Raw genomic sequence first — 26,758 nt, forward strand, 5'->3', positions numbered from 1 at the left:
GGATTGTGTATGTGTGCCATTCAGAGGGTGAATGGGCAAGACAAAATATTTAAGTGCCTTTGAACGGGGTATGGTAGTAGGGGCCAGGCGCACCGGTTTGTGTTAAAAACTGCAATACTGCTGGGTTTTTCACACTCAACAGTTTCCCATGTGTATCAAGAATGGCACACGAACCAAAGGACATCTAGCCAACTTGACACAACTGTGGGTCAACATGGGCCAGCATCCCTGTGGAACGCTTCGACACCTTGTAGAGTCCATGCCCTGACAAATTGAGGCTGTTCTGAGGGCAAAAGGGGGGTGCAACTCAATACTAGGAAGGTGTCCTTAATGTTTTGTACACTTAGTGTATATTCATCTCTTATGTTTCATGGGTTATCTCTTGGTGTCATCCCAAAACTTTAACAGGGTCAGGAGATTGTAAAAGAGTATCAATGCTGCTGAGCTGTATACATAGTCAACAGCTAGGTCCTATTATAATGAGAGACTGACTCGAGCAAGGGGACAATAACATACCACATAAGAAAGCCTTTTGTTCCATTGACAAAGCCTTATCTAAAAAGGTCAGGCATTCTCGGTTCTGTTGAAAAGCGACTACGTCACAAGGGTAGCTTTCAAATACCTTTTGATTAAAGGAGGACATTCCAACACAAAAGCATTTACAAAGTAAAAATGCCACTCATTTTCATCACTGTGAATGACCCTCTAAAATCATATAAAATATGTAACAGGTTCAATGATGGCAGATATAGTTTCCATGACAGTAAAGGTCGACTAATCATGAACAATTGTGTCATTTCTTTATGATGGGTCACATATTCACAATACACTGGTGTACCTGACTGCTAAATTAGTATGACGACAACATTAACCCTCTAAGTAGAAAAGCAATTGACTGAAGAGTGCTGTTATTCATTTCATTTGAATATGGGCTTTGAATCAATTATTTTCTAAAAAGTTATACAAAAACATATCATAAAACTATTTATCATGTAAATATATTGAGTATTTTGCAGCATGTCGAAACTTAATGAAAATAGGCCCATTTTTCTCTGTAAATACTAAATCACTTTGCAAAGGAATTGTTTATCTAACAAAATAAAATATATGTCTTGCCAGTCGATATTTGTAGAATATGAACAATGGTATCAACCTAAAACAAAATTAATTCAGGTTGCTAGATAACACGCCTCGGATAACATATGTGTGTGACATTTAATGAATATTACAGTATATTCAAGAAATGCAATATTTAATATTTATGTTGTCATTTAAAATGAGAGGCGAGTGAGAGACATATTCAATGATGGAATCCTCCAGATATGGCTAGTTGAGTTCTGGACTAAAGTGCGTAGTTCACTTATCCTACTACATACTACTCTACACTGGCTGGCCCAGTGCTGTGCTCTGAGCTCAACTTTAAGATTCCTTTTCCCTGAGATTTTTATCACCGAAACTGCAAAAGGGCACTCCGAAAAACAGCAGTCTCAAGGAGCGCCTGTAACCTTAACAGAATCATGAAAGCTGACAGTTCATTTTTCACAGGTCCATAGATCTTTGGGTCTTATAAAGTAATGGGCTTCTGGGAAAGGGCTTTATGAGAGCTAAGATAGTTAACCGCCGTGTGCTTGAGATGACATGGGAGCTGAGGTCCTGCTCTCTGGGAGACAGGATTATTCCCTTCCCCGGGATGGAGGGAGAGAAGACACTACTGTCTCCCTAATATAAACGTGTAATAAAGATTAATCTGTTGCTACTCGCCACTCCAATAGCTTCTAAACTTGCTTGAAATAAGCTTGAAATCACTTTAGAGCAAATAATTTTTTGGGGTGTGAGTTTCTGAGTTTCATTGTGAATCTCAGGACAAAGTTATGTGCGTGTGATGCTGTGTGTGTATGAAACGTGGTGTTGGCAAATGTACATATTGTAGTGTTAGAGAGTGTAGGTAAATACAATACTGAATGTGTTCCTGGGTGAGTGTGTGTGTGTGTGTGCATTGTTTGTGTGATTGTGGATGTAGGGGCAATAAGATCAAAAGCGGGGCCATGCGGCAGGGTTAGGCTCACTTACTGGGTGCGTCTGGTCTCTTGATGCCGCTGCCGCTGTTTGAGCTGCTTCCAAGTCCGTTCAACGCTGCGAGATTCTCCGAGCTGTAGGCCCTCAGGACGGACAGCATGTTCATCTGCTGCTCGAGATGGGCATGTTCCGGCTTCAGCAGCCCAGAGGGACCACCAGGAGATGAAAGGAGACCCAAGCCCTGCTGCCACTGCTTCTCCAGGGGCGGCTGAGGCTGGGACTGGGGAGGGAAAGGGGCCCCAGGTCCCATGGAGGCCCCTGGTCGTTGGGCCTCTCTAGCCGGGGATACGGCCTGCATCTGCTTCGGCATCTGATAGGTGGCACTGTCTTCATCTTCCCCCTCCATCCTGTCCTCTTCCTCCTCCTCTTCCTCCTCGTCATCAGAGTGGGGATGCTGTCTCTCTGGTTGGGCGGAGGAGGACTCGGTGCTGTGGCAGCGCTCGCCGGCCCTGCCATCCTCATCCTCAGACTGTCCCTGCTCCTCCAGCTCCCCGCAGGAGGCCTTGTCTGAGAGCTCATCCCCAGCTGTTTCTCTGGCCTGGCTCTGCTGCTCCAGGGCTGGGTCAGGGCATGTCGCTCCAAACCCCTGGAGGCCCGGGGTCCTTGGAGAGCCATCGTACATGCCTCCATACTGCTTGTAGAAGTCGCTCTGGAAGGCTCCCATGCTGGCGTGGGGCTCCATGTGGTTGGACCAGGCTGACTGGCTCTTCTCCCCCTCTCTGTCATTGTCTCTGTCATGGAGGTGGGCTGGGCCCATGCTGGCCTTGAGGAAGTGGGAGGGCTCTCCCTGGTGCTCCTTGCCCTCCTTGCGTTGCTTGGCCTTGCACAGGTGGTTGGCCTGCAGGTGGAGGGCCATCAGCTCCACAGAGGCAGTGGTGAAGGAGCAGAAGAGGCAGCCATGCCACGCCACGTTGTCCTGGAAGGTGACAGAGGAGCCAGGCAGAGAGCCTGTTTCAGGCTTGACATTGACAGACAGATCCAGGGGCTCGTATTGGGACCCAGGTTTGCCCGTTGATGGCTTGGCCTCAGCCTTCTCCTCACCAGTATCAGCCCTCTTGGCTTTGGGCTCACCACTCTCAAAGTAATGCTGGGACTGCAGGTGGCTCTCTCTCATCTCCTTCTCCTTCTTCAGGGAGCTGAGGACGAAGCTGTCCATGAAGGCCTGCAGGGAGCCCTGGAAGTTGACACCGTTTCCCACCATGCTCTGGTACGCCCGGCCCAGGTCTCTGAAGCTGGCTGGGACGTCTGCGGCGGAGGGGCCCTCTGGGCTTTTCATGCTTTCAGAGGGAGTGTCAGATCCCAGGCCATGGCGTTCTCGCTCTCTGTCCCTCTCACGCTCCCTGGGGGACAACATTCCGGGAGGGGTCCACTGGTGGGGGTGCAACGGTCCCCCTCTGAAGTCCAGGCTGGAGGGCATGCCCTTGAAAACGCCGCGGAGGACATCAGGACGGGCGAAGACGCCACCCTTGCCGTGCTCCTCCTTGTGCTCAGAGGGAGGGGCGTGTCCGGAGGAGGGGCCGCTGCCATTCTGCCGCTCACGGTGATGGCGCTCCAGGTGGTACTTCAGTGAGGCAGACTGGGTGCCTGCGTAGTCGCAGTGAGGGCACCTGTAGGGTTTCTCTCCTGTAAGAAAGATAGATAGAGAGAGAAAAAGAGAGACAGGAAATGAATAAGAGAGGAAACAACAGTGAAAACCAACACAATGATCTCAGTGTTAACCAACATTCAACAGAATTCTGCATTCAGCAAACAGTTCCTCAGCTCCATTCGGGGATTGGCATCTGAATACGGGTCGATCCAGCTCGATCCAGCTCCGCCAAGTGAGCCATCACTTATGTCGACACAATAAAAACCATTTCACCATATGGTGCTTTCAGTCCACTACAAGAGATAATATTTTCAACTGACAACACAACTGTCTCGATGTTATCTCTGTTTGCATGGGGGGGCTGGGGGTTGTTAGTGGGTCTCTCTCTCTTGGCCTTGTTCGCTGACAGGCCTCTGCCTTGGCGATGAGACAGTGATTTCTCGGACGTTCTCTATTTGCAGTTTATCATAAATCACCATGCACAGAGAAGAAGCTCTCCATAACTTCCCAGTTGAATGGCTCTATGGCCATTTTGACCAAATAGTGGAAGATGCAGTCCCTTCATATGAAACTAAAACAGACTTTAACTGACACAAATGAGCAAGAATGTACATATGGAAAACATGTGTTTGTATATCATGGTAGTAGCATAGTGGTAGTAACATCATTTGACTTACAGTGCAGGTACAGCATCTCTACATAAATATACTGTGTACATAAATATTCATAAATATTCTTGAATGGTAAAATGCAATCATGATTTTTGCCAGAAAAGTGGATCGCCTTTGCTTTGGAGAGATAAGTTACTACCAGTATCTTAACATTAAATTCATCCTGTTAGCAATTACAATATATTTTGAACCAAAGACAGATTTGGAATCAAAAAACAATAAGCATAAATGCTAAGCTTGGTTTTTAGACATAGTAATGTTCCTGGCATGCATTTCTCTTGGATAAGTTACAGCTAAGTGCGTGAAGAGCAAGGGGGTTTGGAAAAAGTAACGAATAAAAGGATGTTTGTCAAGTATTGTGTGTATATATAGCTATACCATGTTTAGATTATACACATGGAAACCATTTTTTACCAGGAAAAAATGTTGCATTGTTACGCAAGACTGAATTGAATGATTTAAGTCTTGCTCTGTAGTAAATCATGGATATAATTAGCAAATGGCATACTGCTCAAGTAATTTATCATTATTTGGAAGGCACCATTCCAGAAAAAGACTGTAGGATCTGCAGACCTACTGCACAGTTCTCAAATAAAGGGCCACAAATACAAACTCAATACAATATTGATACCAGAGTGAGAGAAAGAAAATTAGAGAGGGAAAGGGAGCTAGAGAGAGAGAGAGAGTACCGTGTTCTTTTCTTTTACACAAGAGTGAGTTTGAAGCATATATTTAAAATAAACCATGCGAGATGAGCTTTTAACCCAATAAGTGCTTATCCTCTAAGCAGGATAACAGGGGCTTGGGCTGATTTAATAAGGAAACGTCCCTGATGCAAATTATCATTCTCAATTCCTTTAACTGGACAAAATGATATTCTATGCCCAAAATTAGAGTGAAATTAGAGTGATCTGTTTTTTTAGTTAAATATTTTTGTACGGCTGTTAACGATGAAAATGGGCATCTACACCACCATTCAAATATTAAAAAACATAAGAGGACATATGCTTAATCTTGGGCTTCAAACATCTGAATATAACCAGTGATGCAATGGTATTGTAAACAAATACAATAGGTGGGTAAACTCTGATCACCGGTAGTGGTGAATAAAGTAACGCTTCCTATACTTTCAATGCATTTTTCCACAAAAGGTGATTAAACTGTTAGGCTAAAAAAGGTGGGTAAACTGTGTTTACTTGCATTTAATATAATAATAATAATAATAATAATAATAATAATAATAATATAATATTTGCCAATTAGGAGACACTTTTACCCTCCACTACACCACTGAATATAACTGAAAATATGATACCTCTCTAAACAAACCTTGAAGAGTAATCAATGTATACATGGCTGGGAAATGTATACCGTAAATGTGGTGTGTGTGTGTTTGTGTGTGTGTGTCTGTCTGGAAGTGTGTGTTCTTTGTGGACCATTTGGACTCGCTAAGACATCTGCTCAATCATACGTCAGGGGCATGTGTGACATCTGGGGAATATACTGTATCCTGCCTTGCAACATTACACACAATTTACTGCTAAAGGTCATTATGTACCCGTTAATCCACATTTAATTGATATCAGCGCAAACAGCACAACCTCTGTGAAACACAGCAGATCTCCATGGCACAAAAGAAAGGAATTACTATTGTTTAGAAATATATGTTTCTCCTAATTTTTTCTTAAATAGGTAATAAAGAAAATATATTAACACAATCAAGGAAAAAAACTGAAATACAAATTCATAAAATAAGGGGAAACTATTTAATGATCACCTGCCACAGTACATTAAAACTATTATAACGTTTATATGTATCAATGTATTCCTCCTCCCAGTGCTGGGACATAGTGTTTTTTGCTTTACTTCTGTAAGCAGTTATTCTACTCCAACCGATTTCATCTGGATTTGGATGATTTGTCACAGCTCCATAGTAACCACTCAGAATAAACACCCAGAGCCACTACAGAGGGGCAATTAAAACAGTTAATAGATATGACATACTTTAAGATACATTTCCATATGGCTTTACATAATGTTGAAAGGCAGTTTGCACTGGAAGAAGTGCTGTTATTCAAATCTTATCTGGGCTGAACTGGGAAACCCTTCGGAAAATAACCTATCCAAACATCTAACCTTTAAGTCAATGTTAAATAGCATTTAATAAGCACAGCTGTTGGTTAGCAACAAACATCAACATACAGTATGTGTTGCTAAACAGTAGTGTTGTTACATGCAAAGAGGTACTAGTATGGAAAAGGGTAGGGAATGTTAGTATTAAACATGTTCATGAATGAGAAAGAGAAATAACAGGGGAGAGAGAGGGAGGGAGGCAGAGAGATGGAGAGGGTGAGAGAGAAAAGGAGAGAGGGAGAGAAATGGAGAGCAAGATCATGGGTCCCCATTGATTCATTCTGATTGCAAGGTTAGGTTAAGGTTATGTGACATGGGCAAGGCCTGGCTCTTTCTCTGTCTCCGTTTAAAGGTGAGTGGAAACTCTATTGGTTATTTCCCCTAAAGTTATGCGTAGCCATTGTCAAGAGCAAGGACCTTTTTATTTTTTACACACAGCTGCTTACTGCTAAATACTGCCTTGTCCAGAAGGGGACAATCTGTGTCTCTAATTGCTGTCACTGAAGCCTAGATTCATTATGTGACTTTCCCATTAAAATGTGAGCATTAATTTGTATAATGAAATATCACCCACTGCAGTGTTCATTAACTGTGGCCCCACACTGTATTCTGCACAATGTTAGCTACCTAGAAACTGTGGTTAATTTCACTAATGGATATTTTCCCACTCACTGTTCAAGAGGAAATTAATACTGTAACATTAGCTCTTTAACTTTTAGAGAAATTTAAATTCACTTCATTCCTTTCAACAAAATGTTAGCGAGTCATTAATCTAACATTGTGTTGCACAATGCGAGCACCTCTCAGTAAGCAATGCCATTGTGTTGTTCAGACTGAATTAGGATGAAGGGCGCATTATGTCATCTCTGAGTTCCACTGTTTTGCCATCAAGGAGGAATCTTCATTGGATGTAAAAGTCATCGCCTTGATGTAATCATCCTCATTTCAACTTGAAGTCAATCTGATAATGTATGAGTGATTTAAAGGGCAACATCTTGTAGATATATCAGACGGTTTCTGTGCATGAAGTGACCATGTTGAGTTGTGCTTACGCAGGGCCTGGCCTGCTGCACTGAGTGAGTTAACGGAGGGCCTGGGATGAGGCCTCTGTTTCCTCTCTGCTGAAATATGGCCCTTCTGGGGACCCTTACTGTACCACTCAAAGCAGGCATAACTCAGCCCCCCTCTGTTAGGTAACAGATTTCCATGCTCCCCGCCCGTCACCCGTCCCATCCCTGGCCCCACCTCTCCTGACGGTGAGGTATTCAGAGAGGTCTGCAGAATCAGGTTTGAGGCTGCTCTGCTCTCGGTGACCTGGATGTGCTATTTTACACAGAGATCCTAATTATGGTAGTGCACAAGTGCTCCTGCGCTACGCCGAGCTACGAGCTACACTGGCTCCTTAATTCCCCTCCAGACCAGAGGTATGTGGTCCTTATTAAAGTGGGAGGGGGGAGGGGGGGCACAGTTTGGGTGGTCTCCCTTCTCTCTTTTTAAGTGCATGGCGAAAAAAAAGAGAGGAAGAAAAGCAAGCATTGATTTCCTCAGCTGCAAGAGATTTCCATTTTAAGTTCTGAAAGCTTGAGCCATGCCTTTTCTGGCACTTAAGGATTCCATTTTTTGGGACTGTAAAATGGTGTCTTCAGATACAGATGTCAGGACATCAGACGCTCCATCCGAGAGCATTCACAGTTACATGTAGAACAAGAACAGAGGCTGATAAGAAATGCAGTCTTAAAAACCATGAGATCTCCATGAGTATGCTGTATGTACTTTGTCATTCCCAGGCCTAATCTGAGAAAGCAATGCAGACTGAAGAGGTATTGTAGCATAGTGTACTAGACTGTCACTAGGGTGTACACTCAAACTCTCCCCTCAGCCAAGTAATTAGAGCAAAGCTCTGAAGAAATGCTAAACACTCGTTTCTAGGGTCATGCTCTTTTGTGTCTTATATGGGCTGACTCATAACATTATGCCATGGATTTTCACAGGTGGTCCAGTACAGTACTCTAAGCTACATTCCAAGCAGTATTCCAAAGCTACAAGGTATGCAAGAACACACTCAATGCAGAAACATAGTGTAGGAACATGCTGTAGCATACATAGCACATAGCATGTTAGATTAGTCTGTTTGGACAATTAGCTGAGCCGATGTCCTTGATCTAAGGTGACCTTAGTATGGCCTACATGTGACATTAGCCTGGATATTTACTGGGGCATTTCTACCTTGCAGTGTATTGTAGTGGGGTATAACAGCCTGATCTGGCTCTGGCCAGTGGACACAGTGTCCACATCATTACTCTCAATGGGACCACCTCTACCTCCCAGCAGCTAACACGGAAGGTTATCCAGGTAGAGATATCTTTTTTACACTTGCTGTTAGATATGGGTAAGAACAGTAGCTAAGGGGAACCACTGAATGCCATTGTCACATTAATTACAGCATATTTCCAGGAAACAGCTGGGCGCTTTGAATAACTGTCCTCGCCAATGGTATTGAACATGGCCAAATGGTGTTGACTCAAGTTGTAGGCAGAGCGGTGGCAGAAGGGAAAAAGGTGATGCAGTAATAGCTAAGGGGAACTCACTCCACTGACCTGTGTGTATCCTCAGGTGGACCTTGAGGTGGTGGGAGGTGCGGAAGGTCTTCCCACAGTATGGGCAGTCCTTGATGGCCGAGCCCAGGCTCCTGTCCCTGTGCTGGGATGGGGCCTGCTGAACACTCCCTGCTGTCTTCCCCAGGTCATCCCCGACATCTGGAGCAACAAGCAACAAGAGAGACACACACAGACACACAAGGGAGGAGTGGTGAGTGTCACTTCAAACCATGTCAGAAAACACACTTTTCTTTTCTTTGTCCTCCTTTTCCACCCAAATCTGCTAACACCACACAAAGTCAAACACATAAATGGGTTCACGTTTTGCCGCTATTTTTCCCACCCATTTCAAGCTGACAGAACGCTGACAGTTCATAAGCTTTCAGGCTTCTTTAGAAACACCGGGCCGACCCCCTCCACACTCTCCCACTCCCGTCGGAATGTTTTATCCCCGCTATCATCATCTTCTGGTAGCATATGGCGGATTGTGTTGAAATGAACAATACAAAAAAAGAAACAGCTATGTCAGCAGTGGGCTAACGTGTCTTCGCAGCGCCCTGATTTTGACAGGTAACGTCGCTTCTGTCAGAGATATGAGAGGGTGATAAGAGTGACCCCACCCTGCTTGAACTGCCACTAATACTGCATAGACGTGTGGAGACCAACAACTGCTCTCCACATAATCACCTGGATCTCAGGAGGGACTGAAATAGATTTGAAAAGAGTTGACGGCAGCACAATCACAAGGTAAGGATGTTATCTCATACGTATATGGGTCATGACCTCATTACATGACCAGCTAACTGTATAGATGGTTTCTCAAGAAGTCCTTGTAAGCTGTGATATGTTATGAAAGCTACACTCTAGTCAAGCAGAATGACCGATGAGGTGGAGTGAACTCCACAGCCCAATACCAACACCAACATAATAACCTTATTAACCACATACCCCGTTAAATCATGGGTAAGCAGGAAGAAGTACCAGTTCACAGTAAGATAAATTATTCTGTTTATGGCTCCACCCCATCACCCCCCAGAAGCAGTCTCTGGCCCACATCTGCTGCTTATGTTGCAAGTCAGTTAGTGCATGACCCGCACCAAAGCTCACATAAGGTTAAACATGTATTTTTTTTCCTAGTCCGGCACATGATATGGTATGCGTGTGGGGAGGGAGAGCATCTGAATGGAGCAACCCACTTAGGTAACCATGCCACACAATCAAAAGCATTTCTTCCAGTAGCCGAATCTTTTCTTTTCTTCCCCACCCCATTCCATTCTCTTTAAGAGTCAAATATGTTTTAAAGAAAAGAAAGACTGAAGTCAGCAAGTCCTCCTACTGCTGGCAAATCACATGACTCTACACCCACACTGCCAATGTACAGTGTACTATTGTATTTATGTGGATGTGACCCCAAGACAACAGGCATACAGTATTGAACAGTTGACATATCCTTAACTGTAATAACCATAGCCCCATTCATAGTATTCTAATCTGCATGTGACCTTTCCAAACCCACCCTCTCCAAACCAATGCCCAGACACAAGGCTTTCTAATCAATACTCCCAACATGTCTGCAGTCCATATACAGATATAGGATCTTAATTTAATCACCCTGTTGCAGGATAACTTTCCTGCAACGCAGGAACTTTTAAACTTGTAGTGTACTGAGGTTAAAAAGGCTTCTAAAGTTTGTAATTTCCACAAAAACATTTCGTACTTGATTTTCCCTTATGAAATATGTATCAACTGCTACAAAAATTTGCATTAATTATAATCCACATAATAGTTCACATTTCCTGTTGCTGCAGGACTATTTTCCTGCTGTAGGAAACTGGCTCAAATTAAGGTCCCAGATACAACAATAGAGTTTGCTGGCCCAGAGTACATAGCACCTCTGAGCATAATTTGCGCACCGATTTTACATGTAGAATCGCGTGAAAAATGCCGGCAGTCAGAAGTCTACAGCTGCTGGTCCCTAAAGCACAGGGCGCTGAACGATCGGCAGACGAACACTAGATCCACATTCGGCGTGATGTGTGCGAGCCTTGAGACCCTACATCTGTACACATACTGTACTGTAACTAAATTCTACACAAACACATTTACACCACTTGACATATCCCCTCTTGGCAAGGTTTCCTACTCTCATGTAGCAAACACAGCTCCACCTGTCCACCCCAGATGGAGTTGAATTAAACCCCTAAAAACACAGCTTATGGCTAGCCTCATCCTCTGGACCTCTGTGTGGCGGGGTTAATAGTGATCCTGTACCAGGGAGAGGATGCTCTCCCAGCATTTAACAGACATTCAATAATGAATGTTCCAATCGCTATATGCTCTCACACAAACAAATACACAAGCACGCCTGCACACACACACTCACACACCCAAACTTCAATGTATCTGTTCATGTAGTGTATGGATGAGAGAGAAAGAGAGAGAGAGAGAGAGAGAGAGAGAGAGAGAGAGAGAGAGAGAGAGAGAGAGAGAGAGAGAGAGAGAGAGAGAGAGAGAGAGAGAGAGAGAGAGAGAGAGAGAGAGAGAGAGAGAGAGAGAGAGAGAGAGAGAGAGAGAGAGAGAGAGAGAGAGAGAGAGAGAAAGAAGAAAGAGAGAGAGAGAGTCCCAGGCGTTAGGCGTCCAGCGTGGTTGTCCTTAATCAGCTGACTGATCCCAAGCTTTTAATAGGGCTGTTCCAATTACTGTAAAAGTCATCCTGCGCCGTATAACCACAAATATTGACAGTTTATTGCACAACACATTTATGACATTTGAAGGTCACCTCATATATTACACGTCATCTTTCAGAGGAGCGAGTCTGGGACAGAGAGATTCTCGATAACTCGCCACCTATAACTATTCTCTATGTATTGATTTTCCATTGCTTTGCTCCTTTTTATGCAAAGGGAAAATCTGTAAGAGACACAACATTAAAATGATTGTCACAGGCAAGCCATTGGCTTCATATATTACCCTGTTAAATCCTGCTACCATAACTCTCAATGCTATCTCTCAGAGACGACTACAGTGCACACACTGTTAGTGTACTGTTAGTCCATAGCTAGTGTTATACATGTTTAATGCTTTAAGTTGGCTTAGTTAAAGTTAATATTACCCATAGGTGAGCGAAAAGCCTTCCATGGATACGATCAGATGCTTTCACTGTTGTCATTTCTTAGTGATCAACGTCATTTCTACAATTAATATTTTGATTTAACAAGCAAGTTTTGCTAATAAATAAAATTACACCATTTCATTAAACATCCCCAATACTACTGTACTTATCTTACTACACACTGCAAACTGCAATTGTATAGCTTGTTATTTTCATTAGCTAATCTAATCTGCATTATCAATACACTGTACTCTTATCCGCCATGCACTACTTTTCCAGTTACATACAAAGTGACACATTAAGGCCCTGTTGCAGTGGAATAATATCACACACATGCATATATAATTCAGGCTTTCTGATTTGAGACCAGCTCTGATTTTATTGGGCTCATCCAAATGTAATGGAACATAACAGAACAAAGGGCTGAGATCAGATTGGAGCAGAGTTGTACAGGCCATCTGGGAGGAGGATGAGTATCAGTCATTCTGGCTGCTGTCTGCTGCACTACAGCTCTGACACCATGAGCTCTGCTAGTGACACAATAAAAAACTCCTCAACCACCAGGGGGAAATGCCACAGGAGCCCACCGACACATACAACACTCTGTACCTGTTTGTGTGTGTGTGTGCGTGAGCGTGTGTGTGTGCGCGCGCGTATATGCGCGTCTGTGTGTCTGTCCTTTGAGACAGCCTCTCCAGACGGACCACACCCTGTTCCCATTAATGTAGAAAACAACAACAACAGAGAAATAACTGAGGGGAAAAGGCCTCTTCCTTAATGGTGCTCTTTCAATCACACTTCCAGGCTAAATTGTTCTGTGGTTTTGATTACAGTGATATCACTTTCACAAAAAAGAAGAAGAAAAAAAGAAGGGTAATAAAAACACAAGAGGTCTCCCTCTCTCTCCATTATTCTAATGCATCACGTGTTCTGTCAAAGCCAGTGCCCTCTCCCTCTATGTAACTACTGTCACGGCGAGAAAAAACTGGTAAGGAAACGTGTGGATTTCAAAAAAGGAGAGAGCAAGTAAAATGTGATGACATCATTTTAAAGGCATTAGGCTTTTAAAAATGTGCCCGGGGGGAGTTGATTTCCTTACGCCGGAGCAACACAACACCATCCGGCTGATGCTCTGTTCTCTTTTTTTATTTGGACGGGTGCCATCTTTGTGAACGGCTGGTTCATGCGAGTTAATCAATTTGAGGTTTAGTTACACTGCTGAGGCTAGCATTCTAGCCACTGCTAGAAAGTAATCTGAACTCATAGAATGTATTAACCAAACACCAATTATCATTAAACACCACTGCATTATTCCTGCTTTTACTACCTGACAAGGACTACTTAATGAAATTTTAGATTGAAGTTATTTAGTATGTGATTCATGGGCACAAAACTCCTAATGCAGACAACTATGCAGATGCTAGTGAAAGCACTTTTTTGGGGGGAACGGGAGTACACCAGGGTATCCTCTAAGGTATCACAGCAACCAGCTTCAGACCAGGAAAAACACTCAAGCATCTGAAAGACCACATGCACACGAGATGAACTCACTAGCACTTGGGCAGAGGGTGCTATCAGTGACCCTGTGTAACAAAATGAAATAAAATACATTTAATAAGAAATTCAGGAAGTGTTTACCCCATGATGTTTGTGAGATGAAACAGCCGCAAAATGTGTTACATATAAGGCATGCGGGTAAACAGGGGCACCAGATGTTCTTTGATGTTAATAATGGCATTTATTATTAATATTAATTAGACTGCATTCAGCAATACATTTGGGCCATTTCCAAGTCAATTAAGCAAAATGGCATTCGGGAGATGTTGAAACGACATTTTAAGGCAGGTGTTCAGCAGTCCCCTAATAAAACATTTTCACAGCTACTGAAAAACAACTATTTTGGGCTGATTTTGTCTTTGTCTGCAGCCGAGTACTTGTTTTCTTGCTCCAAGCAGCGCCATGATCGAAACCTTCATTTATATATTAACAGTTCATAAAGGGAAATCATTCTGTTTTATTTCCATTGTCAATATAACATAAATAGCAGTGATTTGATTAGTATATTAATGATGAGGCTGTGCCTTGGCAGTGGGTTGCTTATGTGCATACATACACTGTATATGAGCCAGCAAAGTCCACACAGATTGACGAGAGAGATTAAACCAGATATGAAATCATGATTATGTTAATAACAATTTGTGAAAACACTGCGGATTAAATCTACTGTTCACAAAATTATTTTAACAGCTTAATTCTAGGGTACAATACACAAGGCCAAGTAGACACTTCAACACCAAATGCTGCTCTCAGTCTGGTCTCTCCTCACAGACCAGCAGTGTACTAGCACCAGTACCCACGTCAACAGTAAATACCAGTCTGAAAAAATCTAATTACAGAGGGGGATGTGTTGTCTATCTAATCCTGGACCCTATGTGTAAGGGGGAAAAAATGCCATTTTAAAGCTCCATCCTGTGTAATCTGGACGTTGAAAGGGAAGCCGCACCTCCAGGTTGGTCCGATTTGGCAGGAGTCTTTTTTTAAGCTCCACGAGGCTGAGCCATACAATGGTACATTAACAATCTGTGCATTCATTTATCAGGGAGCTGGGTTTTGGACTGTGTTTATGGCGCACTGTACTTTTCATCGCTGATAATTAATGAACATGCCTCCCCTTGCAACAAACATGCACCTGTGCCGCAGAGATGCTAATCACAAACATTTATATTTATTAGCACTGGTCTCACTAAAATTGGTCTTATAAAAAAAGAGGAGGAAAGATGGTCCCTTTTCTGCATGCTGAAGGCAGATGAGACATTTCTAAATTGTATTTTAGCAAACATTTATTCCCTTATTTGTTTCCAATTTTTGATTGATGAAGAGGTAGGGGAAATTATAGTAAATCTATTTTCTGTTTAATTTCCATATTTTATGGATTATTCCTCGAATGAAGCTGGAGTCAGAACTCTCTGATGCCAAAGACCATACCTGTACAGCCTTATTGAACTACAACACATAAAATAATGTGGAGCTCCATAAGGTAACATTCAACTCATTAATAAACTACCGGCCACACACGAGATTCAATAGAATACATTATCAGACATATACTGTACACTACACCTCTTTATATCAAGAATGTTTCATATCATGGTATGATTTTGGAGGGGCAAAAAGGACGGCTAAGCTACTGTTTAGGATGCATTCGACAGTGGACGTCCCCTTTGCTCTCCCCTTCCTCCTTCTCTAGCCCTCTCCCCCTCTCCCTGCCTCCTCCTCCACCAGTGACAGAAGGTACATCTTTCCCTCTGTAAAGGCTATGCCTCTGCCTAGCAAGGGGAACAGGAATGGTGCCATAAGTTTCTCCCTGGCACGGGCCCATCTTTGTTTTCTCTTCTCAAGTCTGTTTCAGGCTTCAAAGAGCATTGAAAAAAGACCCAGACACCGCTAAAGAAGCATTGAGGTCTCACTAACGTTATCATTCTGCAGGATGATCACAATTCCAGGGAGAGATCGCAGGACAGAGGTTTGGAGTGGGACGGAGACGTCCACCCGGACGCCGCTGTCTGGCCGTCCGCATGAGGGGAGCAAGGGAGGACGAGGACATTTCACTGGGCTGAAGGGACTTATTGAGGTGGGCGTCTTTTAGGACACAGAGGCCAGGAGGAGGTTTGGGGGAAGGGGATTAATCAGGGTAAATATTCATCATGCACACTGTTTGGCAGGAAGTGAGTAGTTATCATTAGTGAAGGCTGAGTAGGTCCAGTCTTCACATGGATACTGTGCTTTCTATGGATCCAGACTGGAGGAGGATGAACAGGAGGAGGAGAGGAGGGTGGGGGTAGGGCAATAAGGTGAGAGAGGAAGAGAGGCCAGGAGATAGAGAGTATATCCAATACAGATGCACTGATAGCTCATATGTCTCTGTATAAAGGAAACATAGCATGTACTACGTGAGCAATTGCTATCCTACAATCATGGTAAACAAAACACGTTGGTAATACAACACGTGTTCCAGGAAGACAACATATAACATCTTTACAGTCCACTGTAACAATGCTGCATGCATGCACTGTACCTTTAAAGATGAAAAAACAATGTGTCTGCTATCATTGATTTCCTATTCATTTTCCACCACATCAAATCAACAACAAGCACAATGGGCAATCATAAACTGGAGTTACAAATCCACATTCAAGGCTCTCTACCACCAGGTACAGTATATATATATATATATATATATATATATATATATATATATATATATATATATATATTATATATACAGACACTACATGACCAAAAGTATGTGAACATCTCATTCCAAAATCATGGGCATTAATTTGGAGTTGGTCCCCCCTTTGCTGCTATAACAGCCTCCACTCTTCTGGGAAGGCTTTCCACCTGATGTTGAAACATTGCTGCGGGGACTTGCTTCCATTCAGGCACAAGAGCATTAGTGAGGTGGGCACTGATGTTGGGCAATTAGGCCTGGCTTGCAGTCAGCGTTCCAATTCATCCCAGAGGTATTCGATGGGGTTGAGGTCAGGGCTCTGTGCAGGCCATTTCTGTATGGACCTTGCTTTGTGCACGGGGGCATTGTAAAGCTGAAACAGGAATGGGCCTTCCCCAAACTGTTGGCACAAAGATGGAAGCACAGAATCGTCTAGAATGTCATTGTATGCTGTAGCGTTAAGATTTCCCTTCACTGGAACTAAGGGGCCTAGCCCGAACCATCTAAAACAGCCCCAGACCATTATTCCTCCTCCACCAAACTTTACAGCTGGCACTATGCATTCGGGCAGGTAGCGTTTTCCTGGCAACCGCCAAACCCAGATTTGTCCATCGGACTGCCAGATGGTAAAGCATAATTCATCATGACAGAGAACGTGTTTCCACCACTCCAGAGTCCAATGGCGATGAGCTTAACACCACCATTATAAATAAAAAACAGAAATACCTTATTTACATAAGTGTTCAGACCCTTTGCTATGAGAATAGAAATTGAGCTCAAGTGCATCATGTTTACATTGTTTCTACAACTTGATTGGAGTCCACCTGTGGTAAATTCAATTGATTTGGAAAGGCACACACCTGTCTATATAAGGTCTCACAGTTGACAGTGCATGTCAGAGCAAAAACTAAGCCATGAGGTCGAAGGAATTGTCCGAAGAGCTCTGAGACAGGATTGTGACGAGGCACAGATCTGGGGAAGGGTACCAAAACATTTCTGCAGCATTGAAGGTCCACAAGAACACAGTGTCCTCCATCATTCTTAAATGGAAGAAGTTTGGAACCACCAAGACCCTTCCTAGAGCTGGCTAGCCCGGCCAAACCGAGCAATCGGGGGAGAAGGGCCTTGGTCAGGGGGGTGACCAAGAACCCGATGATCACTCTGACAGAGCTCTAGAGTTCCCCTGTGGAGATGGGAAAACCTTCCAGAAGGACAACCATCTCTGCAGCACTCCACCGATCAGGCCTTTATGGTAGAGTGGCCAGACGGAAGCCACTACTCAGTAAAAGGCAGATGACAGCCCGCTTGGAGTTTGCCAAAAGGCACCTAAAGGACTCTCAGACCATGAGAAATAAGATTCTCTGGTCTGATGAAACCAAGATTGAACTCTTTGACCTGAATGCCAAGTGTCACGTCTGGAGGAAACCTGGCACCATCCCTACGGTGAAGCATGATGGTGGCAGTTTCATGCTCTGGGGATATTTTTCAGGGACTGGGAGACTAGTCGGGATCGAGGGAAAGATGAATGGAGCAAAGTACAGAGAGATCCTTGATGAAAACCTGCTCCAGACCTCAGACTGGGGCGAAGGTTCACCTTCCAACAGGACAACAACCCTTAGCACACAGCCAAGACAACGCAGGAGTGGCTTCGGGACAAGTCTCTGAATGTCATTGAGAGGCCCAGCCAGAGCCCGGACTTGAACCCGATCTAACATCTCTGGAGAGACCTGAAAATAGCTGTGCAGCAATGCTCCCCATTCAACCTGACAGAGCTTGAGAGGATATGCAGAGAACAATGCGAGACACAACCTAAATACAGGTGTGCCAAGCTTGTAGCGTCATACCCAAGAAGACTCAACAAAGTACTGAGTAAAGGGTCTGAATACTTATGTAAATGTGATATTTCCGGGTTTTAATATATTTGCAAAAATGCTTTGTCATTATAGGGTATTGTGTGTTGATTGATCAAAAAACAAAAACAATTTAATCAATTTTAGAATAAGGCTGTAACGTAACAAAATATGGAAAAAGTCAAGTGGTCTGAATACTTTCCAAATGCACTGTATAGTGTATATATATATATATATATATATATATATATATATATATATATATATATATATATATATATATATATATATATACACTACCGTTCAAAAGTTTGGGGTCACTTAGAAATGTCCTTGTTTTCCAAGAAAACACACATGAAATTAGTTTGAATAGGAAATATAGCAAGTTTAGAAATAATGATTTTTAATTGAAATAATAATTGTGTCCTTCAAACTTTGCTTTCGTCAAATAATCCTCCATTTGCAGCAATTACAGCCTTGCAGTCCTTTGGCATTCTAGTTGTCAATCTGTTAAGGTAATCTGAAGAGATTTCACCCCATGCTTCCTGAAGCACCTCCCACAAGTTGGATTGGCTTGATGGGCACTTCTTACGTACCATACGGTCAAGCTGCTCCCACAACAGCTCAATAGGGTTGATATCCGGTGACTGTACTGGCCACTCCATTATAGACAGAATACCAGCTGACTGTTTCTTCCCTAAATAGTTATTGCATAGTTTGGAGCTGTGCTTTCGGTCATTGTCCTGTTGTAGGAGGAAATTGTCTCCAATCAAGCGCCGTCCACAGGGTATGGCATGGCGTTGTGAAATGGAGTGAGAGCCTTCCTTCTTCAAGATCCCTTTTACCCTGTACTAATCTCCCACTTTATCACCACAAAAGCACCCCCAGTCCATCACATTGCCTCCACTGTGCTTGACAGATGGCATCAAGCACTCCTCCAGCATCTTTTCATTTGGTGTGTGTCTCACAAATGTTCTTCTTTGTGATCCGAACACCTCAAACTTCGATTCGTCTGTCCATAACACTTTTTTCCAATCTTCCTCTGTCCAGTGTCTGTGTTATTTTGCCCATTTTCTCTTTATTGGCGAGTCTGAGATATGGCTTTTTCGTTGCAACTCCGCCTAGAAGGTCAGCATCCCGGAGTCGCCTCTTCACTGTTGACGTTGAGACTGGTGTTTTGCGGGTACTATTTAATGAAGCTGCCAGTTGAGGACCAGTGAGGTGTCTGTTTCTCAAATTACGTATTTGTCCTCTTGCTCAGTTGTGCACCGGGGTCTCCCACTCCTCTTTCTATTCTGGTTAGAGCCAGTTTGCGCTGTTCTGTGAAGGGAGTAGTACACAGCATTGTACGAGATCTTCAGTTTCTTGGCAATTTCTCGCATGGAATAGCCTTCATTTCTCAGAACAAGAATAGACTGACGAGTTTCAGAAGAAAGTTATTTGTTTCTGGCCATTTTGAGCCTGTAATCGAACCCACAATTGCTGATGCTCCAGATACTCAACTAGTCTCAAGAAGGCCAGTTGTATTGTTTCTTTAATCAGCACAACAGTTTTCAGCTGTGCTAACATAATTGCAAAAGGTTTTTCTAATGATCAATTAGCCTTTTTAAATGATAAACTTGGATTAGCAAACACAACGTGCCATTGGAACACAGGACTGATGGTTGCTGATAATGGGCCTCTGTACGCCTATGTAGATATTCCATTAACAATCAGCCGTTTCCAGCTACAATAGCCATTTACAACATTAACAATGTCTACACTGTATTTCTGATAAATTTGATGTTATTTTAATGGACAGAAAAATTGCTTTTCTTTCGAAAACAAGGACGTTTCTAAGTGACCCCAAACTTTTGAAAGGTTGTGTATATATATAGCATCAGAGTTATATAAGCATCACAACCATTAACCACTATTCTACATACATTTAAAATTAATCCAAAGTCTCATTAAGAGCCCATAATAAAATAGTCATTATCAAGAGGAGAATGTACACTGATCAATACCTCAATTACATAAATGTGCACTTAAAGACATATATTATCATAAAGGTGAAGAACACACTTAACAAGGCCACAGAGGAGAGGTGCATTTCAGTGTGCTGTCCTTCAATTCAAGCTGTTCTGAATTGTACTGAAACTATCCCTCTCTCTCTCTTCTCTCTTCTCTCTCCTCTCTCTCTCCCTCACCCTCTCTCTCCCCAGTAAGGGTGGCCGTAAATCCGGAGACCAAGGACGTTTCCCGTTTTCCTCTTATATGAACTTGTCCAGTGTCTCGGAAAATGAAATAATAAGATTTATACTACTGCTCCAAACACCGGGGTGTCTCGTGAGTCAGCCTTACTATCAGAATACATTAGAGAAAGGCCTGATTTTGGCAAAGTGGTATTAAAACAGTGGCCCTCCCCACAGCTCTACCTCCTCTCCAACAGTCCCTCAGGGTTAGACTAGCTCAGCCAAAACACCACCACTAACAAGGATGATACTAATAATTGCCCTGTATTATGGAGGCAAGAACCAAATTGAAATGTGATTTCCTTCTGCTGTAAATAAAAAATGGAGATAAACGCCAATGAAATTAATGCATTAAAACCTGCCTCCCTCCTTCAGTTTGTGGTGGGCAGTATCTCTGTCTCAGAACCAAATCCCAGGCTGTCCTCTCCCCTTCTCTACTCGTCCCATAGCACCCAGTCCACCCAGTTTACACAGTCAATGCCACGCCTCACACATACCCCTATTAAAGAGCACGCTCTGTTCCACTGGCGGAATGTTAATTTGTTATGAAGGTCATTGACAGAGAGTAATAATCACCATTGGGGATCTAACAATTTGCCATTTCGGAACATTGCAACAGCGCTGATGACTCAACTATTAATAGACTCCCCCTGCCTTATACGACTAAAAACTATTCTGGTATTTTCACAAAAAAACCTTATGTCTTTATTCCTTTCGTCCTTTTTTCTTCTACAGAGAGATATCTGACATTTGGAGCAAACTGATGTGAACCTAAGCCCAAAAGTAACGGTACATCATGGATGGATAATGAAATCACATTGTTAAACTGAGACGATGTGGAAACTTTCTCCCCCGTCTTCCTCTTAGCGTTGTACCAACAAACTGACACTTAACCAGACACCAGGATTCTCTTTTACTGATCTAATGCACTGAACAGTTTTTACAAGCAAACAATAACAGTTTATTCTAAAACTAATTTACTCCCGCTTAGTGTTGCTAGGGCATTCAAACATATGTGTCTGTATTTGTCGCCAAACAAATAATTCAAGCTTAAGCTATTTTTATCAAGCTCAGAGCATTTGTTCTTTTTAAGTGATCAGCATTTATGGAATGGAGAATGGAAGTTTGAATCCTTTATCTACAGAGGCTCAACATTTCAAGACTAATTACAAATTAATCTGCATCTCTATATCTGCAATAAGAGTGCATAACTCCTCTCACTAAGAACTATCTGTTATATATTTATAAACCTCTCCATACAGGAAGCAGGCGGTCGGGCAGGGATAGACAAAACCCAAAGAGGATGACATAATTGCTTGCTGTCTATATCCATACAGCGACATCAAGGCCGAGGATTGTGAATATTAATAATTGATCATTAGCTTGATATGTCTAAGCGTGCTCAAGTTTTGTTTTCAAAGTTGACTGGCTCCATTAGGCCGCTACTCAGGCCTGGAGTGCTGTTGACTAGAAGGTCGAGCATGTACATAGAGTAAGGGCTCTCTCTCTCTCTCTCTCTCTCTCTCTCTCTCTCTCTCTCTCTCTCTCTCTCTCTCTCTCACTCTCTCTCTCTCTCTCTCTCCCCCCTCTCTCTCGCTCTCTCTTTCTCTCCCTCTCTCTCTCTCTCTCTCTCCCCTCTCTCTCGCTCTCTCTTTCTCTTTCTCTCCCTCCCTCTCTCTCTCTCTCTCTCTCTCTCTCTCTCTCTCTCTCTCTCTCTCTCTCTCTCTCTCCCCCCCTCTCTCTCTCCCTCTCCCTCCCTCCCTCCCTCTCTCTCTCTCTCTCTCTCTCTCTCTCTCGCTCTCTCGCTCTCTCTCTCTCTCTCTGGTGGGTTCTAAACAGGGAACGCTATCACTTAAAATGTGTTGTCAATGCAACTCATGGGACACAAATTAGACACCAAGTAATACTGAATTTTGACTATGTTTGCTCTGATGACCAATGAAAACGAGGCATAATGTACAGTAGGAACCTAATAGACGGATATGAAATACCATGTCCCATGACTGTCTGCATTGAAAGAGTGGTTAACACTTGGCTGGATATATGGAAACCATGGCGACTCCCTGGGCCTTCAACTTGAACCTGTTACCTCCGGCTGGCTGAACTACAGACACACAGACACAAGCTCTTATTGGTTGCTTGGCTTCTTCAGTATGTATACAGTCCTCAACATTCTCTCTCTCTCTCTCTTTCTAATGCTCTCTCACACACTATCTCTACTACTCTCTCACTCACTCTCTCTCTCTCTCGCTCTACTCATTCTGGGCCTGGATGGTGTTACACTCCCATGACGGCGAACCTCTGGGCACCTTGACTGCCGTTAACTGCTTGTGGCACGAGCCGAGGAAATGGGTCATTAAATCAAACGAGCCAGGGCCAACCTCCCAGCGTCCCAGATCTGTTTCCAATCAGATAGCTTCCTTTAAAGGGAGCCAGGATCTTACTCGGTATTAGCGTCATTAAAGCGGTCTCCACTGCTACCTCCACTAGTGCTCTAATCTGCATGTGAGCTGCACAGGGGAAAAGGGCAGACATCTTGTGATGAGGTAAATACTTCAAATGTTAGCCACAGGAGTGTCGTCTTACCCTTTAAACAGACACAAATTTGTCCCACTCTCTCACCTCCTCTCTTACTCTCACTCCCCCCCCTTTCTCTCTCTCTCGATCTCTCTCTATTTCTCTCTCTCTTTCTCTCTCTCGCTCTCTCTCTCATATGCACATAGGCACACACATACAGTCTGGTCGAAATCCCCAAAACAAAACAGCAAAATAGATTTGATTGAATTATCCAGTGGTAACAAAATGTGAAGGAGAAACTCTATCCACACCTGTTGTCTTTCCCTCAACATTCTCTTTTTCTTTTCTTTTCTAGAAAAGATAAATGAACACAATTTCTTGCACCTGTCCTACCTTCCCATCCTCCCTACAACGATAAGGGATTTCATTAACGTGAGAATGCTTGGGCTGAAAGAAACATAATTGCTTCAGTGTTTTTGTTGCCACTGCTACCGCCCTAATTCCTTCCTTGCCTTACTCTTGACTGTTAAGTGATCATTATATAAACAGAGAGGATGAGGCAAGGTTAAAATATTGACCAACTGCGGTCATGTTAACACCAAACAGGAAGTAGAGAGAGACGAAGAAGAGGAAATAAAATAGTATGGTAATAGAATGACAGTGGGTGTAAGTGATATGATCAATCGGGAAAGATCACAGTATTCTGTAATGATTTAAGCACTAGGACTGATCCTCACCGGTCCTTGATGGATAACTGTATGAAAAAGATACATACTTTTTTGACTTGCCATTTACACAGCATTGCACCTGAAAGCTGGGCGGAATAATAGACAGTTTAAAATGTCAGGGAACTAACTAAGAAAGGGAGATGGGTTGGCCTACGGAATGTTAATTAGAACATCCGCCTAATGGCCATGGCAGCCCTGAGAAGGAATGAGGAAGCGCCTTTCTGAACTAGAAAACACTTCCCAGATATACTTCAGTCCAATTAGTTAGGCCCCTTGCCTGGGTTTTTGGAGATGACCAGTCACAAACCAAATATATCTAGTTATGAAACCCATCATAAGAATATTCTCAGTCTGGAAACACATGTATAGGATTTACCTATCTATCCCAGAGCAGACCTGCATGTTGAGCCGGAGCCAGAAGCACATGATTGTGTTAATTAATCTGCCATTGTGAGCGGGGGGAACAGCTGCAGTGGCTCTCGTGGCTGCGTTGTCAAAGCAAAACAATGCAATGTTAAGCTTCCCCGCTGAATCTTCCATTACAAAGGAGCTCCAACACAGGGCTAAATTCATAAATCCACAGATCAATTTTTACCAGCACTAATGTCTGACCTTTAAAGGGAAAAGGTTTTTACATGCTTAATTTCGGCTTGAAATATGGTCAGATATGTGATACCTAGGATTTGGGCAAATTCCCCGAGCTTTGAAAACAAACAGATTGAGAGAAATGGAGAGGGATGGAGAGATGAAGAGGGGAAGGTAAAGAGGCCTGATCTCTAAAACAGAGACAAACAGAAGAGCACCAGGATTCACTAGCTGGGCACTAGTATTTTAAAACAATACATTTAACACGATTAGGAGGGATCCATCGATCGCCGTTATGTGGCTTTAATTTAGGGGGGAGGGGAGGGGAGTGCGGGGTGTTTGTAGATTGATTCCATGACAGCTACAGATAGCTGATGGCCGTGAAGACATGGCTGATTCCCACAAGAATAGGTCAACTCTGTCATAAGTAATGGCTATGGAAACACATTGAATTTGATGTTCATATGACCTTAAACCTAAAACCGCAGCTCTCACAATGTTCCCAAAACATGTATCTAACAGCTACCTCATAATATTACCTTTTATTTGTTGGTCTGAAGCGTATCCATACGTCAAGTGCATGTGAGAGAAAATAAGTCAACTTATAGTTAATGAAGGAAGCCCATGGCATAGTATGAATTACTACTGTGGTGTATACAGTAGAGACATGTTTTTATATTACAATGTATGAGGAAACAGTCAAAACAGGGAACAGGCATTTTAATCTAAAGAAAGTGTTGTTTTTTTACGATTCAAGCTGGATTCATTTTGGAGTTCATTTGTAGATTTGGGTCATCTCCATTGGCAGTCTGTTAAAGTCAGATAAACAGACTGTGATAAATACAGGAGATAAATAGCTACATAGAGAATTAGACACTGGCAACAGTCTAATACAATCTATAGGGATATTTCCGTCAGGCAGCAGGCCACAGTACAAAAACACACTGATTGAGATAGCAGCTAGATGCATCACCAACACCATGCTGGAAAATATGGATTGTTCTTGTGAGCTCGTTTCCAGAGAGACAGAGATGCACCCCAAAAAGCATCAAAATGATTGGACCTGGCACCACACTGCAGTGGGAGCCCGTCTGTTGAGGCAAAGCCCCTCCAAGAGCCCATGCAGCATGCACTGTCTGCAGTTAACCTCTTATGGATCGAACCCTTTTTTCAATTTTCGCCTAAAATGACATACCCAAATCTAACTGCCTGTAGCTCAGGACCTGAAGCAAGGATAGGCATATTCTTGATACCATTTGAAAGGAAACACTTTGAAGTTATTGGAAATGTGAAATTAATGTAGGAGAATATAACACTTTAGATCTGGTAAAAGATAATACAAACCAAAAAGTATGCGTTTAAATTTTTTTATAATCATCATCTTTGAAATGCAATAGAAAGGCCACAATATAATATTGCAGTTTAGGCGCAAGTTAGATTTTTGCCACTAGATGGCAGCACTGTGTGTGCAAAGCTTCAGATTGATCCAGCGAAGCGTTGCAATACTGGACTATTTTGTATAAAGTCTTCCCAAATGTGCCGAATTGGTCAATTGATACATTTTCAAGTACATAACTATAGAAAACATACAAACATGATATGGTAATACAAAATGTAAGTTTACACACTCCCAGGAATGTCATACATGATGGATCATTAGTTTATTCACTAACTTTCACACATCTAGATGGCCGGGCGGGGTGGGTGTGGAGCCAGAGACAGCAGGGGTTCAAACCGTAGAACCCAGTTCCTACATTTGAATATAAAAATTGATTTTATCAAACAAAACTTTTGCTACATTTTATCTCTGGGACCCTTAGGATGACAAATCAGAGCAAGATTACTGAATGTAAGTACATTATTTACCTTCAGAGGTGAATGTATCAAACCATTTGCCGTGATAAGTTTTTTGTTGTTGTGCACTCTCCTCAAACAATAGCACGGTATTCTTTCACTGTAATAGCTACTGTAAATTGGACAGTGCAGTTAGATTAACAAGAATTTAAGCTTTCTGCCCATATAAGACATGTCTATGTCCTGGAAAGTCATGCTAATCACATTAGCGCACCTTAGCTCAACCGTCCCGTATACGGGACACCAATCCCGTAGAGGTTAAAGAGAAAACAATCAGTGGCTGCTAATTCATTTAGTAAAGGGTATATGGGGATACTGGGTAAGGAATATCTATGGTCTCTGAACCAAGTATCCATTTGTCTCAGTCTGACAGAAGACATGTGTACCATTGAAATCCCAATGAATAATATCACTACATGATTTTAAATAAATAGTGAGGGGAGACAGTACTCCTGCTTCCTCTGAAATAGCTAAGATTTGAGCTATTCCTTGTAGCTAAAGCAGCCAAAACCAGTCGGAATTCAAATGATTGGCTGTTACTTTTATAGATTCACTGTAATTTGTATAGATACACACTGTAGA

At 42.8% G+C, this 26,758-nt stretch overlaps 1 protein-coding gene across 1 annotated transcript; it reads right to left on the bottom strand.

Moving 5' to 3' along the window:
* Nucleotides 1–2,062: 2,062 nt before the first annotated feature.
* LOC311114564 (zinc finger protein 536-like) lies at nucleotides 2,063–9,542 on the bottom strand (the record flags this gene model as incomplete). Its single annotated transcript, XM_084189804.1, has 3 exons — nucleotides 2,063–3,699; nucleotides 9,057–9,224; nucleotides 9,488–9,542. The coding sequence occupies 3 exons, from the start codon at nucleotides 9,540–9,542 to the stop codon at nucleotides 2,063–2,065; spliced, it is 1,860 nt and encodes a 619-aa protein (XP_084045930.1).
* Nucleotides 9,543–26,758: the final 17,216 nt, after the last annotated feature.

This window comes from Coregonus lavaretus (assembly GCF_964263955.1).
Source record: "Coregonus lavaretus genome assembly, contig: HAP1_SCAFFOLD_6516, whole genome shotgun sequence".
NCBI lineage: Eukaryota > Metazoa > Chordata > Actinopteri > Salmoniformes > Salmonidae > Coregonus > Coregonus lavaretus.